This window comes from Podarcis muralis, chromosome 2, assembly GCF_964188315.1.
Source record: "Podarcis muralis chromosome 2, rPodMur119.hap1.1, whole genome shotgun sequence".
Classification (NCBI taxonomy): Eukaryota; Metazoa; Chordata; class Lepidosauria; order Squamata; family Lacertidae; genus Podarcis; species Podarcis muralis.
In genome coordinates, this window is record NC_135656.1 from 7907959 (window position 1) to 7920686 (window position 12728).

The following is a 12728-nucleotide window of genomic DNA, read 5'->3' on the forward strand; positions in this document are numbered from 1 at the left end:
CCTGAAACTGTTCTTAACCCAAAGCACCACTTTAGCTAATGGGGCCTCCTGCTGCGCCGCCGCCATGCAATTTCTGTTCTCATCCTGAAGCAAAGTTCTTAACCCGAGGTACTATTTCTGGGTTGGTGGAGTCTGTAACCTGAAGCGTCTGTAACCCGAGGTACCACTGTAATGGGATATGCATCAGTGGTATGAAGAAACACAATGGCTGGCTTTGAACATTGCTTTCTCCAATCACTACATTCCTCTTCTCAAGTGGTGGTACTTTAATGACGTCTTCAGCATTGAGACTCGTGAGACGGAGAACTCTTGAGAAATCCAACCAGATCTTTTATCAGTAACAACATCCTATTAATCTAAATTTGAACCACTCTGTGTAACGTGATTTCATTCATATATATATTGGTTAAACTAGGGCATATAAACTGCACCATATCCCATAAAGCAACTGAAAACCACATCTACCTGCAGCTACTATCCAGAGTGCATCCCCCACATAACTGCATACAGCTAAGATTATGGTGGGACGCTGGTGGAGCTGTGGTCTAAACCACAGAGCCTAGGGCTTACCGATCGGAAGGTCGGTGGTTGGAATCTCCGCGACAGGTTGAGCTCCCATTGCTCGGTCCCAGCTCCTGCCAACCTAGCAGTTTGAAAGCACGCCAAAGTGCAAGTAGATAAATAGGTACCACTCCGGCGGGAAGGTAAACAGCATTTCTGTGTGCTGCTCTGGTTTGCCAGAAGCGGCTTAGTCATGCTGGCCACATGACCCGGAAGCTGTCTGCGGACAAACGGTGGCTCCCTCGGCCACTAAAGCAAGATGAGCGCCGCAACCCCAGAGTCATCCGCAACTGGACTTAACGGTCAGGGATACCTTTACCTTTAACTAAGATTATGGTATAGTCACATCTGCTCCCAATCTTTTGGGCAAGGACAAACAATTGCCCCAAACAGTTGCATTAGGCATCCTTTTAAAAACTACAATACTTGTTTAGCAAAGTGAGGAAACCACTCTGTAAAGTCGGGTAGGTTCCCAATGAGTCACTTGCTACAGAACAGGCCTATCAGATGCAGCAGTAGAACTTCTCTTGTTATCTTCAGCTCTCAGCTATAATCTCTCCAGTATCTCATCAACACAGATAATTATCCTCTCTACTCATTGGCCTTGGGCTGAAGACTTGCCCCTGCTTAGAAACAACCCCACAACTTATGGAAGCCGCTTACTAACAATCATGAGTCACAAAACAGAGATACAAACCCTGCAACAAACCCAACAGTCTCCATATGTACTAGAGCAAGTCTGTTTTGCAATCAAACAACATCAGCTCTGTTATCAAAGGTCCATTCATCGACATATCTTCTAAGGTGAACTAATGGCATCATCTGCCATAAATATAGGCCAAACAAGTCAGTTTCTGCTCAAGAGAATAAATGGATGCTAATCAGACTCTGAAACCAATATGGAGGTGTGGGGGTGTCAGTCTTATCCCCTAGGGCATTCTGTAGCAGATCGGAAAGGTTGTCATACTCCGGATATACTCCATTCTGGGTGGCTCCCAACAGAATATTAAAAACATGATAAAACATCAAACATCAAAAACTTCCCTAAACAGGGTTGCCTTCAGATATCTTCTGAAAGTCAGATAGTTGTTTATTTCTTTGACATCTGATGGGAGGGCGTTCCACAGGGCGGGCGCCACTACCGAGAAGGCCCTCTGTCTAAATAAATTGTAATAGAGATTGGAACTCATTTACACATTGAATCTTGCCATCCCTGATCTTCAGCTGGGGTCACTGATCCAGAGTGCTGTGATCGGGTCTTTTGTTCATTTGACTGGATCTTGAATTAACTTCATGCACTATTCCTTTGTGATCTGCACGGTTGTGTGACATACCCAACTGCTGCCTCTTGCTTTGCTCAACTTTTTGGCTTCACTTAGTAAACCACTTCCCCACTCCCTTCTGTATTTAGGGAATATATATATACCTACCCACTCGGGCGCTCGCACATCTGGTGACGTGAGCTGTGACCTACTTGCAACACAATAGATCTGTTAGCTTTTAACAAGCCTTGACAATGGTGGTGGTGGTTGTCTCAATCATGGCTACACTTCTGGAATTTTGGTTTAATTTATCTAAGGAAGGGCTCCTGGGAATGTGTTCGCTGGTGTGCTGGCCTCCTGAAATAATGAAGTGTGGGGAGCTACCATGGGGTAGGGGAACTGGGTGCATCCAGATGTTTTGACTGCTAGCAAGGTTCCCCACCCACAGGCCAACAACTTTCCTAACAAATGGCTGCCGCTCTTTAGAGTTCGGTCTCCCACTTAGAAAACCTTGGGAGATCTGACCCTACCTGATTTCAACTACATTTTCATTTCTCTTAGAGAGCATTCCTAACTGCCACCTCCTTTTCTTCCTTCTCTAGTATCACCTGGGACTCACTGGTCATCCAGAACTCTTCCTCCTCAACAACATTGATGCCGACCAAGCCTCGATTAGATGAATCCCCTCCGAACTAGTAAGGGTGTGACTTTAAAGACAAAGAACATAGAGCCCTCCTATGCTGCCCTAAGCCAAGTTGGATTGGTTCTGATATGTTACTGCAAACATCCAATAATTTGCAACTTCGAGAAAGAGAGAAGCACAAGGGGAAAGGAATTACTGTATGCTATTAAGGATCGTCTGGTACACTGGAAAATAGACTTCTTTAGAAGCTGTGCCTAAGGTCACCTAGAAAAGTTACAAAAGGACTGACAGAGAGCTTGGGTTAAATCATTGTGAAGCTGAGATTGTATGTAATAGTGATGGACAGGCGCGTATCTTGAAATGTGGGTCGCCACCAAACATCTTCAAAATACTGGAGGTGTAGGTACTAAAATTTGAAAAGCAATTAGCCAGAGGTGGGTGCTGAACTCTTCATTCGACCGCTGGCCTCCCTCTCCACCCAGCTACCTCTCCCCCTGCTCCCAGCATTTTACTCCTAGTTGGATCTCATTTCTGGCCTCAAACTGGGAGAAATGTGCCAGGGGCAAACTTGTTTATTTGGAGGCAGGGCCTAGCAATAGCAGAGAGTTCCATACCCCTGTCCTGACTGTCATTTTCACTTTCGAAAGCCCTTTACTTGCTTTACAGGTATTTGACACTGACCCATACTTGAAACATATAACTACAGTAAAGGTACGGGTGATTTGATTTCCGCTTGATGCAGATCACTGTCTTTCCTGTCTAAGGGAGAAATGATCACACACCCCTCAATTTCTGGGAAACTGACAAGCGTCTTTTCTGAAAGTTGAGAAATATCCTTGGCATTTTATCCTCAATACTATCCTGTTATCAAGGAGTCCAAATGGAATCCAGCAGGTTCATTATTCCAGATGGAGAATTTGGGTTTTTGTTTGACACAGAGTGCACCCAGCCTGGCTGTCCCCATGGTCCTTCTCGCTATTGGATTAGGAAACTAACATAATTGAATTTTCCTTGTGGCTGAGGAAACTTGTTCTATGTGCAGAGCTGCGATTTCAAGACTAAGTCCATGAGATTCAAGTATTACAGCTTTTCTTTTTTCGAGAAGCAAAAGAACTCTAGCCTGCAACTCCTGCTTCTTCTGCTGACCCTATTAATATTTTTATATATTTTTTACAGCACCATCATCGTACAGGGTGCCATAAAGCGTAACAAGAGCCCCTTTCTTTCCTTTTGACTAATGCTCAATTTGGTACAGAGTTGTTAAAATGACATGGCTGGCAAAATCTCACATCAGCTGACTCCTTTAACTCACACTGCACATACTTTGTGCTTAATATGTCACGTCTGATTTATTAGGTAAAACTTGAAATAACAGTTTCATAAAGAGTTGCAGCTTGCGTCATTTACTCTGCTGCTGGTAAATGTGTGTTTTTAATTTACAGCAAATTAAGGGTCCTTTTTTCCTGTACTGAATTAGTGTGACATTTTACCCGGTTAATTTAACAACACATTCAGTCGCAGCTTACATTGTAATCCAAAGCCAATATAGAAGTGATGCAAATTTAGTTCAGGCCTTGCGGTGCTCTGTCAAGGTTTCAGCCAATCCTCGATATTTGAGTAGAGTTGTTCATTGTATGAACCGAAGATGGTACCTACCTGTTGCTTAAGTTTTATCCCTGAAACTTTCCCCAAGTTTCTAGCCCTCGTGCTCACAGAAACAGACACATATGGCCATGTACATGCAGTATCTGCAGAAAACGCCAGTATTTAATCAAGTTTGCAGCTGTTCTAGTTTGCAAAGTTGGCCACATATATTAGAGTTGTCTGAATGTTCTCTGTGATGCGAGACAACTTGGTACTGCCATTGCACTTGAAACAGTACAGACACCATCATACTAATAGCTCCTTTGCTCTACAAATTGCTTTTCTTCATTGCATAAGGAGAGTCACCCATTCTGTAACTTACTGCGGACAGCCTAAGGCTTGAGTTCTGTGCACAATCAACTTGCTAGTAAGCTGCATTCAACTCAAGCGGGGCTTGATTCTGAGTAAGCATGCATAGAATCAGGTGTTGCTTTGCTTCCTACCTTAAATTGGATGGTTTGTGTGCATCAAAAAACATGCCACATTCGCACGCACAAACTTGGGCACAAGAAGTGTGTCCCGCTGAACTTGGCCAAAATAGATATGTTTGAACCAAACATGGTGAGGCGGCTTCCAGGGCAGCCCCTCTGTTCTAAAAATGTCACATGTATCTTCCACTCAGGATGCACTAAATATCTGCAGTTGTGTTACAAGACAAGGCCAGTTTCTGCTGAATGGTATATATGCAATCTGTGCTCTGTTACAAAACCCATTCAGGTTTCAAGACAAGCCCTGCTGGGTCAGGTCAAAGGCCCATCTAGTTCATCACCCTATTCTCAGCCAGGTGCCTATGGGAAGCCACAAGTAGGACTTGAGTACAACAGCACTCTCACTACTTGTGATTCCTAAGCAAGAGGAATTCAGAAGTATATTTGGTATTCTTGTTTTATATTTGGCACTAATTTATATTAAATGTACTGATCATTATTTGTTTCAACAGAGGTCCAGGTTTTCAAATAAATAGGTCAACTATACACTGCCTTTCTGGTTTCTAATCTTGTTATCTGATGTCATCAGTCTTTCTTTGTCTTCTGACTTAGAACGCAAGGAGACACTGCTGCAGGAATAATTGCAGCGGGGGGGAAGTAGAAGTAAAATAATTCTGTTGAGGCTGCTTAAGGAATGTTGCTGCTTCGGAAGAAAAAAAAAGAGCATGGCCTAATTTATACAAAAATGCTATTGTAAGCAATGTGGAAAAACCACTGAGCCCAAATAGGTGACCATTTTATCACACTTCCTGCTACACATTTTGCCACACCTTATCACCTGATGAGCAGTAGAATCCCTCTTATCACTTGGCAAGATGATTCAGATGATCAAACTGCTTCGAGTGAAAGAACTCATCCCAGGGTAATTGGGGTGGTTTGAATGAGCTCAGCTTGCATTTAACTGCACCGAGGTTGTTTGGGTTTGCCATCACATGTGCATTTGACAAGAAGCTATGGATGATCCCAGCTGCCTGAAATGTGTATGTGTGTGATAACGTTTGCCAACAAATATTTGCCACATTTATGCTTCACGTGTTCATGTGAATATCCCAAAAATGTGTGGCAGGCTTTATTCTGGTGGTGTTGCTTTTGTGGGTGCACTGGCATGGATGTTGGAAGGCCTCTCAATGGCAAAGCTGCATGCATGGTGTACGTGAAATCGCAAGCTCAGCTCCAGACATTATCAAAAAGAACTCAGGTAGGAGGGAGTTCACTGCCGATGCCTTAGAGAGCAGCTGCCAGAGTAGAGGCTGGGAAGACAAACCAGCGGTCTGACTCTGTATCACACAGCTTCCTATGCCCAGACATTAGCCACATTAAGACTCCACTAGGGGGCTTAGCTGCTGGTGTTTCTAAAAACTGGACACAACTCTGAACCTTGAGAACGAATGTTCAACTCAAACCAGGAAAAAGCTGCAAAGTTGACTCAGATCTGGATGCCCAATGCAGACAGAGCTTGTCTTCAGCATATAGAAGCTGCTTTAATAAATGGGGAGGGTGGCAGTGGGAATCCTGGCGGCATACTTGGAATACATTCTAAAAACACTTATACATAAAAGTTTTTATAAAATAATACTGAATCAAATGCTTTGCTCTTCCTCTTTGCTTTGATGATGATGATCATTTGTTCGGTCCACTGGTGCCCGAACGTTTCATGTAATCTGTATACATGGAATATAAAACTCCTAACAAAAGAAAGCAGATATATTAGTTAGCAATGGCTGCTTCAATATCATCCAGCAACTGTTGTATTGAACAGAAATAAGGTCACGTTTGCTATCTTAGCACAGGTAAAGGGATCTGTTGCCTGGTGGTGACTCAAGAACAAAAGCTTAGGGCTTTGAATCAAAAACTACAGGGCTGCCTGTTTACTCACTACAGCCTGCTGGGGAACGTTTTCGGCCCCATGAGCCAGATCTTTACCCACCCCATTGGCCAATGTTGACAGGCGAGTGGGCCGACCCATCTGTCAATCATCTGACACCATGATGGCAATCAGGTGATGAATAGATGGGTGGCTGTGCCCAACGGGGGCGAGGGGGAAGAGTTCTGCTTTCCTAGCACATTCCCTGCAGGAAACACACTAGAAAAGCAGCACCCAGCAGGATTGGACCTCACCTACAAGCTGATTGACAGGTGGGTGTGGTGGGGAACCTCTGACTCTTGGCTTGGTGTGGTTTTTTGGGTGGGGGGAGAGAGAGACATGGCCTCAGAAGCTAAACTGGACAGTGGGGAGATTACTTAACAAAACAACAACATGTTCTCTTACCTACTGTTATTGCACCTACAACAAAGCTTTGGGCTGCAACTCTCATGTGGATGAGGTGGACTGACATTTTTTGGCTTCCTCTGTGTTTCAGCTTGTAAAGCCCATAGCCTACTACAGCAAAGCAGCCTGCCAGACCTGGATATTAAAGAAAGGGGTGTAGTTCAGCATTGAGCACCAGCATTGCCTTGCTGGATCAGGTTAAGGCTCCATGTAATTCAACATTCTCTTCCTAACACAGACCAGCCAGGTGCCTTTGGGGAGGCTACAAGCAGGACATGAAGCCAACAGCCCCGCCCATTGTCTCAACAATTCCTATTCATGCAAGAATCTTTCCCTTAAAGGCATCTAAAGCAGTGGTTGTCACCCTATTGGGTTTTAATACTTTTTTTAAAAAAAGGATGATGATGCAATGGAGCCAAAAGAGGAGGTATACCCTTCCTACTTTGTCAGTTGAAATCACACACATAGTCATTTTGCAAGGCCCGTTTGCTTTCCTGGGTTCCTCCCTGATGAACTGATAGAGTGCTCAACCCAGACTGTGGGCTGCTGGGTTCATGTCCCTGTAAGCTAAGTGAGTAAGTCACTAGTTCTCATCCTACCCAGCTTAAAAGGTTGTGAATATGAAGCCCATGTATGCCACCCTCAGCTCCTTGGACCAAGAATTGGATGCAGATGTGGTAAACAAACCATGTTGTGTACACATTTTAAAAACAGACCCCCTTCTGAATCAAAATGTTGTTTAAAGCAATGATTGGTAAGTGGCAGCTCATTTTGTTCCGACAGGATGTTTCATTTTCTGGGGTGAAGGCTAGGATTTCGATTCCCAGGTCCATTCACTGTAACCATAACAACTCTCCCTGAATCAAAAATAATATTTAAAAATATTGCTCTGAAGTGACATCCAGATGTGTTAAGCTTTATCTCCTGAACAGTTTGGTTTTGGGAGATTTGTCAGGTGATGTAACTTTTCTTTTTGTTTCTTAGTGTTTGATGCGTAAATTCAATATAATGACATTTCTTTTTTATCTTTTAACTGCAAACCTGGTCTGCGAGAGGCAAGCACTGTCCTTGCAGCCAGCTTAATTGGCAACAGTGCATACAAATTAGCCTGTGTTCGTGGGCATTGCATGTACAAATCACTTTAAATTCTGGAAAGGCACCTGGTCTGATGCAGTTCAGCTGGAGCTGATAAATGGGAAGGAAGACTAATGAAGGTTGATGGGTGAAACTGTGACAGTTTGCAAGGCTTATGCTTACCTCTCTCAATGTGGGCACATTCTTTAAAGGAAATCCTACTAGCAAAAAAAAAGAAATGTCATTCACTTGTCTGTTTAAAATGCAGACTTTTTTAAAAGGATGGTATTAAGTCCATGGCACAGAATATGGAGCCACAATGTGTTTCCTGCCTGTTTCTTATACCAGGAGCATCCAACTTCTATATTCTTGAAGACCACTCAGTTCTCTTTAGTTTCCAATCTGAGGTGTGCCGCCTTATGGATGGTCACCAAGGCAGCAGAGAGCTATATAGATGTGACTCTGAACACACACAAGCCTGGACATTCCTATGGCATTCTACCTGCACCACTCTGTTCTTGAACATGAACTATTCTTCTGCTCCAGCAAAGCAGTCTAATCTGTATATAAGATACAGCAAAACTGGAAGAAAACCATTTATGCAAACACAGAGGGGGGCATCCCACATTTCCATCAAACTGCAAAAAGCAGTAATGTAATAAAAAACAATGCAGCAAAACAGAGCAAGAGTTAGCAACTCAACAGATATAAGAAACAGATATAGCAGATGGAATTTAGTCGCTGACTGGAGTGACTATCTCCATATCCCTCTTAGCTATATCATTATTGGCACAACAGCATTTGAAGCCATAACCCAGAGACTGACCACCACCACCAATTTATTGAGTTTTCAGAGTTATAACAGGTAAAGGTAAAGGGACCCCTGACTGTTAAGTCCAGTCGCGGACGACTCTGGGGTTGCAGCGCTCATCTCGCTTTACTGGCCGAGGGTGCCAGCATTTGTCCGCAGACAGCTTCCGGGTCATGTGGCCAGCATGACTAAGCTGCTTCTGGCGAACCAGAGCAGCGTAAGGAAACGCCGTTTACCTTCCTGCTGGAGCGGTTATATCCCACCCTTATTCTAAAGAGCTGCAGATGGCATACATTAGGGTGTATATACCCTTACAACGGGCCGCGGATGGCACTGTGGGTTAAACCACAGAGCCTAGGACTTGCCGATCAGAAGGTCGGTGGTTCGAATCCCCATGACGGGGTGAGCTCCCGTTGCTCGGTCCCTGCTCCTGCCAACCTAGCAGTTCAAAAGCACGTCAAAGTGCAAGTAGATAAATAGGTACCGCTCCGGCGGGAAGGTAAACGGCGTTTCCATGCGCTGCTCTGGTTTGCCAGGAGCGGCTTAGTCATGCTGGCCACATGACCCGGAAGCTGTACGCCGGCTCCCTTGGCCAATAAAGCGAGATGAGTGCCGCAACCCCAGAGTCGGCCATGACTGGACCTAATGGTCAGGGGTCCCTTTACCTTTATCCTCACAACAAGGCTGCAAGGTAAATTAGGCTGATTTTGTGTGTGACTGATCACCCAGGGAGACAGACTGCTGAGTGGGGATTCAAACTCTGACAGGTCTCTCCGCAGCAAGTCCAAACACTCTACCCACTGTACCACATGGACTTGAAAGTGCTGAAGGGTTCAACTCACCTATGGGAACAAAGGGGGCATCTCTGGATTTCCTTGCTAGTTTTGATGCTTGGCTGTCATCTTCAGCTGGCGACCAGGACTCATCAGGAGACATTTCTCACGTCTGAATACAAAAATAAGTGCAGGGAAATAGAACATTTATTGGGGAAAGCATTACTGATTAGAGATGTTCTGGTTATGGCAGCTGAAAGGAAGCACACTGAAGGACTGGCTGTGGTGCATTTTATTTCAAATAAAACTTTTTTTATACTCTAGTAGTATTTCATTCCGTAGGCCAACCAAGCTCCTTCTCTCCATGCTCCCTGACCTGTGCTGGCTCCCTGGTGCTATTTTATTACTGAATGGTTCTTAGACAATGAACCTATATGTGAGCGGTGTGTTTTTGAGTTATCATGCAGGATGAGGCCTTAGGAGGTCACACAAGGTCATATGGCCCATTCATTCATGCTATCTGTTGAGGATTGGTTCTTAATGATTCGGGGACCTGGCTTATATGGTCAAACCCACCAATATTGTAAGAACTAAAGAGGTTCAACAATAAAATGATTTATTCATGCAGAAATTGAGCTTCTACATCCAGTACTGGAATGATAAGGTACAGGATGAAAGTTAGCCACATGTTCTTTTAGTAATAATCTGATAATAAACCCTTTATTATTTTCCCCCTTTTCCTCTTTTCTTCTGTGCCTCTCTTATATGGGTGAACTAAATAACCTGTCAGTTACTTTTTTATGTAGGTCTTATTGGATGTATGTTTCTGCAGAATAACTCTGCAACCTGTACAACACTGATGGTTAAATATTGGTACCATTTTGTGGAACATTTGGAGTGTTGTAGGGAAAAAATTCTCATCACCAGCAGGATGTTTTAAAGAGAAAGGGGAAAAAATGGGGGGAAAAGGAAAGGAAAAGGGAGAAAAAAATTTCTTTCTGCAATATGGGTGTAAATTCTTTGTAAATTTTTGTGTATATGTGTGTAATTTAACCTAATAAAGATTATTAAAAAACAAAAAACAACAAAAAACAGTATATGTTTTTTCCATCAGCAGTCACTTTTCCTATCTCCAAACTGGCTCTTATTTTTCTTAAAAATGAAAGCCAGTTGATCTATAGCACAATGCATAATATTTTAGCAGTGTCAGAAACAATGACTGTAGTTTAGCTGTTCTTTTTATTACATGTTTATGCTATGCTTCTCCCAAGTAGCTCAGGGTAGCTCCCCCACTCGCATTATTCTCAAAAACATCCTATGAAGTAGATCAGGCTAAGAGAGAGTTCCTGGACAATGGTCATCCAGTTAGCCTTACCACTCAGCAGGGATTTGAATATGATCTTAGTCTCTGAACACAACACTCCTCTGACTTTCTTAATCCACTAGCTAATAGTTTCATATACATGGTATAGTGTTATATGCAACACTCTGCCAAACCATACAAAGGTATAGAATACATTTTTTATTTCAAGTAGATGCCTGATCTCCGTGTAGAGGCTACCCAACATAATTGATCTACAAATAGCAGCTTTGCTAATTAAACAACCCTTGCTATTATCCTTGGTTCTCAAGAGTGAATTCATATAACTTTAGTTCTTTGCCAGCTTCTATACCTTTTCTGCAAGATTCAAGAGCAACTGAATCTCAGAAACCTTTTCCTGCCTACTAAAATCCCACAATCTTTTAGCTTCCATAATCTAAGCAGAGCACACTGAGTTCCTTAAAATTTTGTTTCATTTTTCCAAATTAAATCCTATCCTATTGCCCTTCTCTGAAGTTGTTTGCAGTCTTTCGGTCTCATCCAAAAGCTGGAAAGAGTATATATAAAATGTATTTCATACCTACATGAAGATAAAATACTTCAGAAGTGAAGCCCTCATCCATATCATTTTAAAAATGAATCCATTGTGCAAATAGGATCCAGTTAAACTAGGTGCTCTATGAGGACCTCCCATATTTTTATTTTTTTTCTACTTATCAAACCTTTATTAGGCATTATGCAAATAAAACCATAAAAGAGAAAATAGCATATAAAAGCCTTGAAATATATATAGAAAGGCAGCAGTTGGCTACATACATATTTATATATATACATATAAAATCAGTGGTTTTCCTTGTTAACCTGCTCCTTGAAGGACTGCTACCAAAAACTCGGCTACCCCCGCCGTTACCCTTTGGTCAACGTCGGATAGGCAGAATCCCACACATTCACCTTGCTGGGGTTCCAGACCACCCAAAAGAGGGGACAGCACGCGTTGACGGAGCCTACTGTGCAATGGGCAATGAAAGAGAATATGCTCTACAGTGTCCGGGACATTCATAGAACATCTGCAGAATCTCTTGTTTCTGGGAATGTTTTGATATCTTCCCCTGACAAATGCTGAGGGAAAAACATTCAAACGGGCCAGCATAAAAGCCCTACGTTGGGCTGGGATTATTAATTTAGTGACATAATTGGCTCTGCTATCTAAGATATTTAAATCATAGAATATGGGGGAGCAAATTTTGTTTACAGCTGCCATAATATTTTGTCTCTCGACATCCTTTAGTCTAATTAGGATATTTTTAACTAATGCCAAGTTTTACCTGAGATACAGCCATCTATCTTGATTTTTGTTAGAAATACGGAAAATAAGCAAGAATTCAAGTTGTTGAGTTACCTTTGCTGCTGCTGCTGCATTAACTGTCCATCTACTCTGTGATCTCAAAAAGAGAGAAAGAGGATCTTTCTATGGCAGGCTGAGGCTGCTGTTGGTAATGAGAGACAAATACAATTATAGATCGTTTGAAGGCAACATCTGGTAAAACTCTGTTCTAATACGGTTCTTCTCCCAGGTTCTGTAAGCTTTGTTAGTTTCATAATTGTTCCAGGAAGCAGGCACAAGGGCAGAAAATATCTACTGTCATTTGTTTAATGAGCAGAAGTTCTCTTTATGCATGAAGTAGGCCATAACATTTCATCAAATCATTTCTGGGTATAATTCTACTACGGGGGAAAACATCAGTTGTTTCTCAGATTCCCAAGAGCCTGCATTATATTGGAACTATTTCCAACTGAAGCAACATGGAAGCCTTTAAATGCTACGCACTAGTCTTTTTATTATTCCCCAAGCGAACAGTTCTTTGCTAAATCAATGATATTT

At 42.7% G+C, this 12728-nt stretch overlaps 2 protein-coding genes across 5 annotated transcripts in view; one reads left to right on the plus strand and one right to left on the minus strand.

Annotated features, from left to right (window-relative positions):
* Positions 1 to 5084, plus strand: part of SLC11A2 (solute carrier family 11 member 2) — a 62734-nt gene extending 57650 nt beyond the window's left edge. For all 3 annotated transcript variants that reach the window (XM_028721495.2, XM_028721496.2, XM_028721497.2), the window contains one exon: positions 2426 to 5084. In XM_028721495.2, the coding sequence (XP_028577328.2) occupies positions 2426 to 2503 (78 nt within the window). In that variant the 3' untranslated portion in view covers positions 2504 to 5084. The remainder of the gene's footprint in view (positions 1 to 2425) is intronic.
* Positions 5085 to 6079: 995 nt separating this feature from the next.
* On the minus strand, positions 6080 to 12260 carry HIGD1C (HIG1 hypoxia inducible domain family member 1C). Of its 2 annotated transcripts, XM_077923831.1 has the most exons (4): positions 12246 to 12260; positions 9595 to 9697; positions 6868 to 7002; positions 6080 to 6283 (listed from the first exon to the last, which is right to left on the minus strand). In XM_077923831.1, the coding sequence occupies exons 2-4, from the start codon at positions 9686 to 9688 to the stop codon at positions 6219 to 6221; spliced, it is 294 nt and encodes a 97-aa protein (XP_077779957.1). In that variant the 5' UTR covers positions 9689 to 9697; positions 12246 to 12260; the 3' UTR covers positions 6080 to 6218. The 2 variants fall into 2 exon arrangements, with proteins under 2 accessions (XP_077779957.1, XP_077779956.1); XM_077923830.1 differs by lacking the exon at positions 12246 to 12260 and having other exon boundaries at positions 9595 to 9762.
* Positions 12261 to 12728: the final 468 nt, after the last annotated feature.

Bases quoted from the DNA above. Each gene is read 5' to 3' on its own strand.
- HIGD1C (XM_077923831.1), bottom strand. From the start codon at position 9,688: ATGTCTCCTGATGAGTCCTGGTCGCCAGCTGAAGATGACAGCCAAGCA. The intron at 7,003-9,594 runs GTGAGTTGAACC...TTTAATATCCAG, and splicing joins TGCCCCCTTTGTTCCCATAG to GTCTGGCAGGCTGCTTTGCT. The intron at 6,284-6,867 runs GTAAGAGAACAT...TTCTTTTGTTAG, and splicing joins TGTAGGTGCAATAACAGTAG to GAGTTTTATATTCCATGTAT.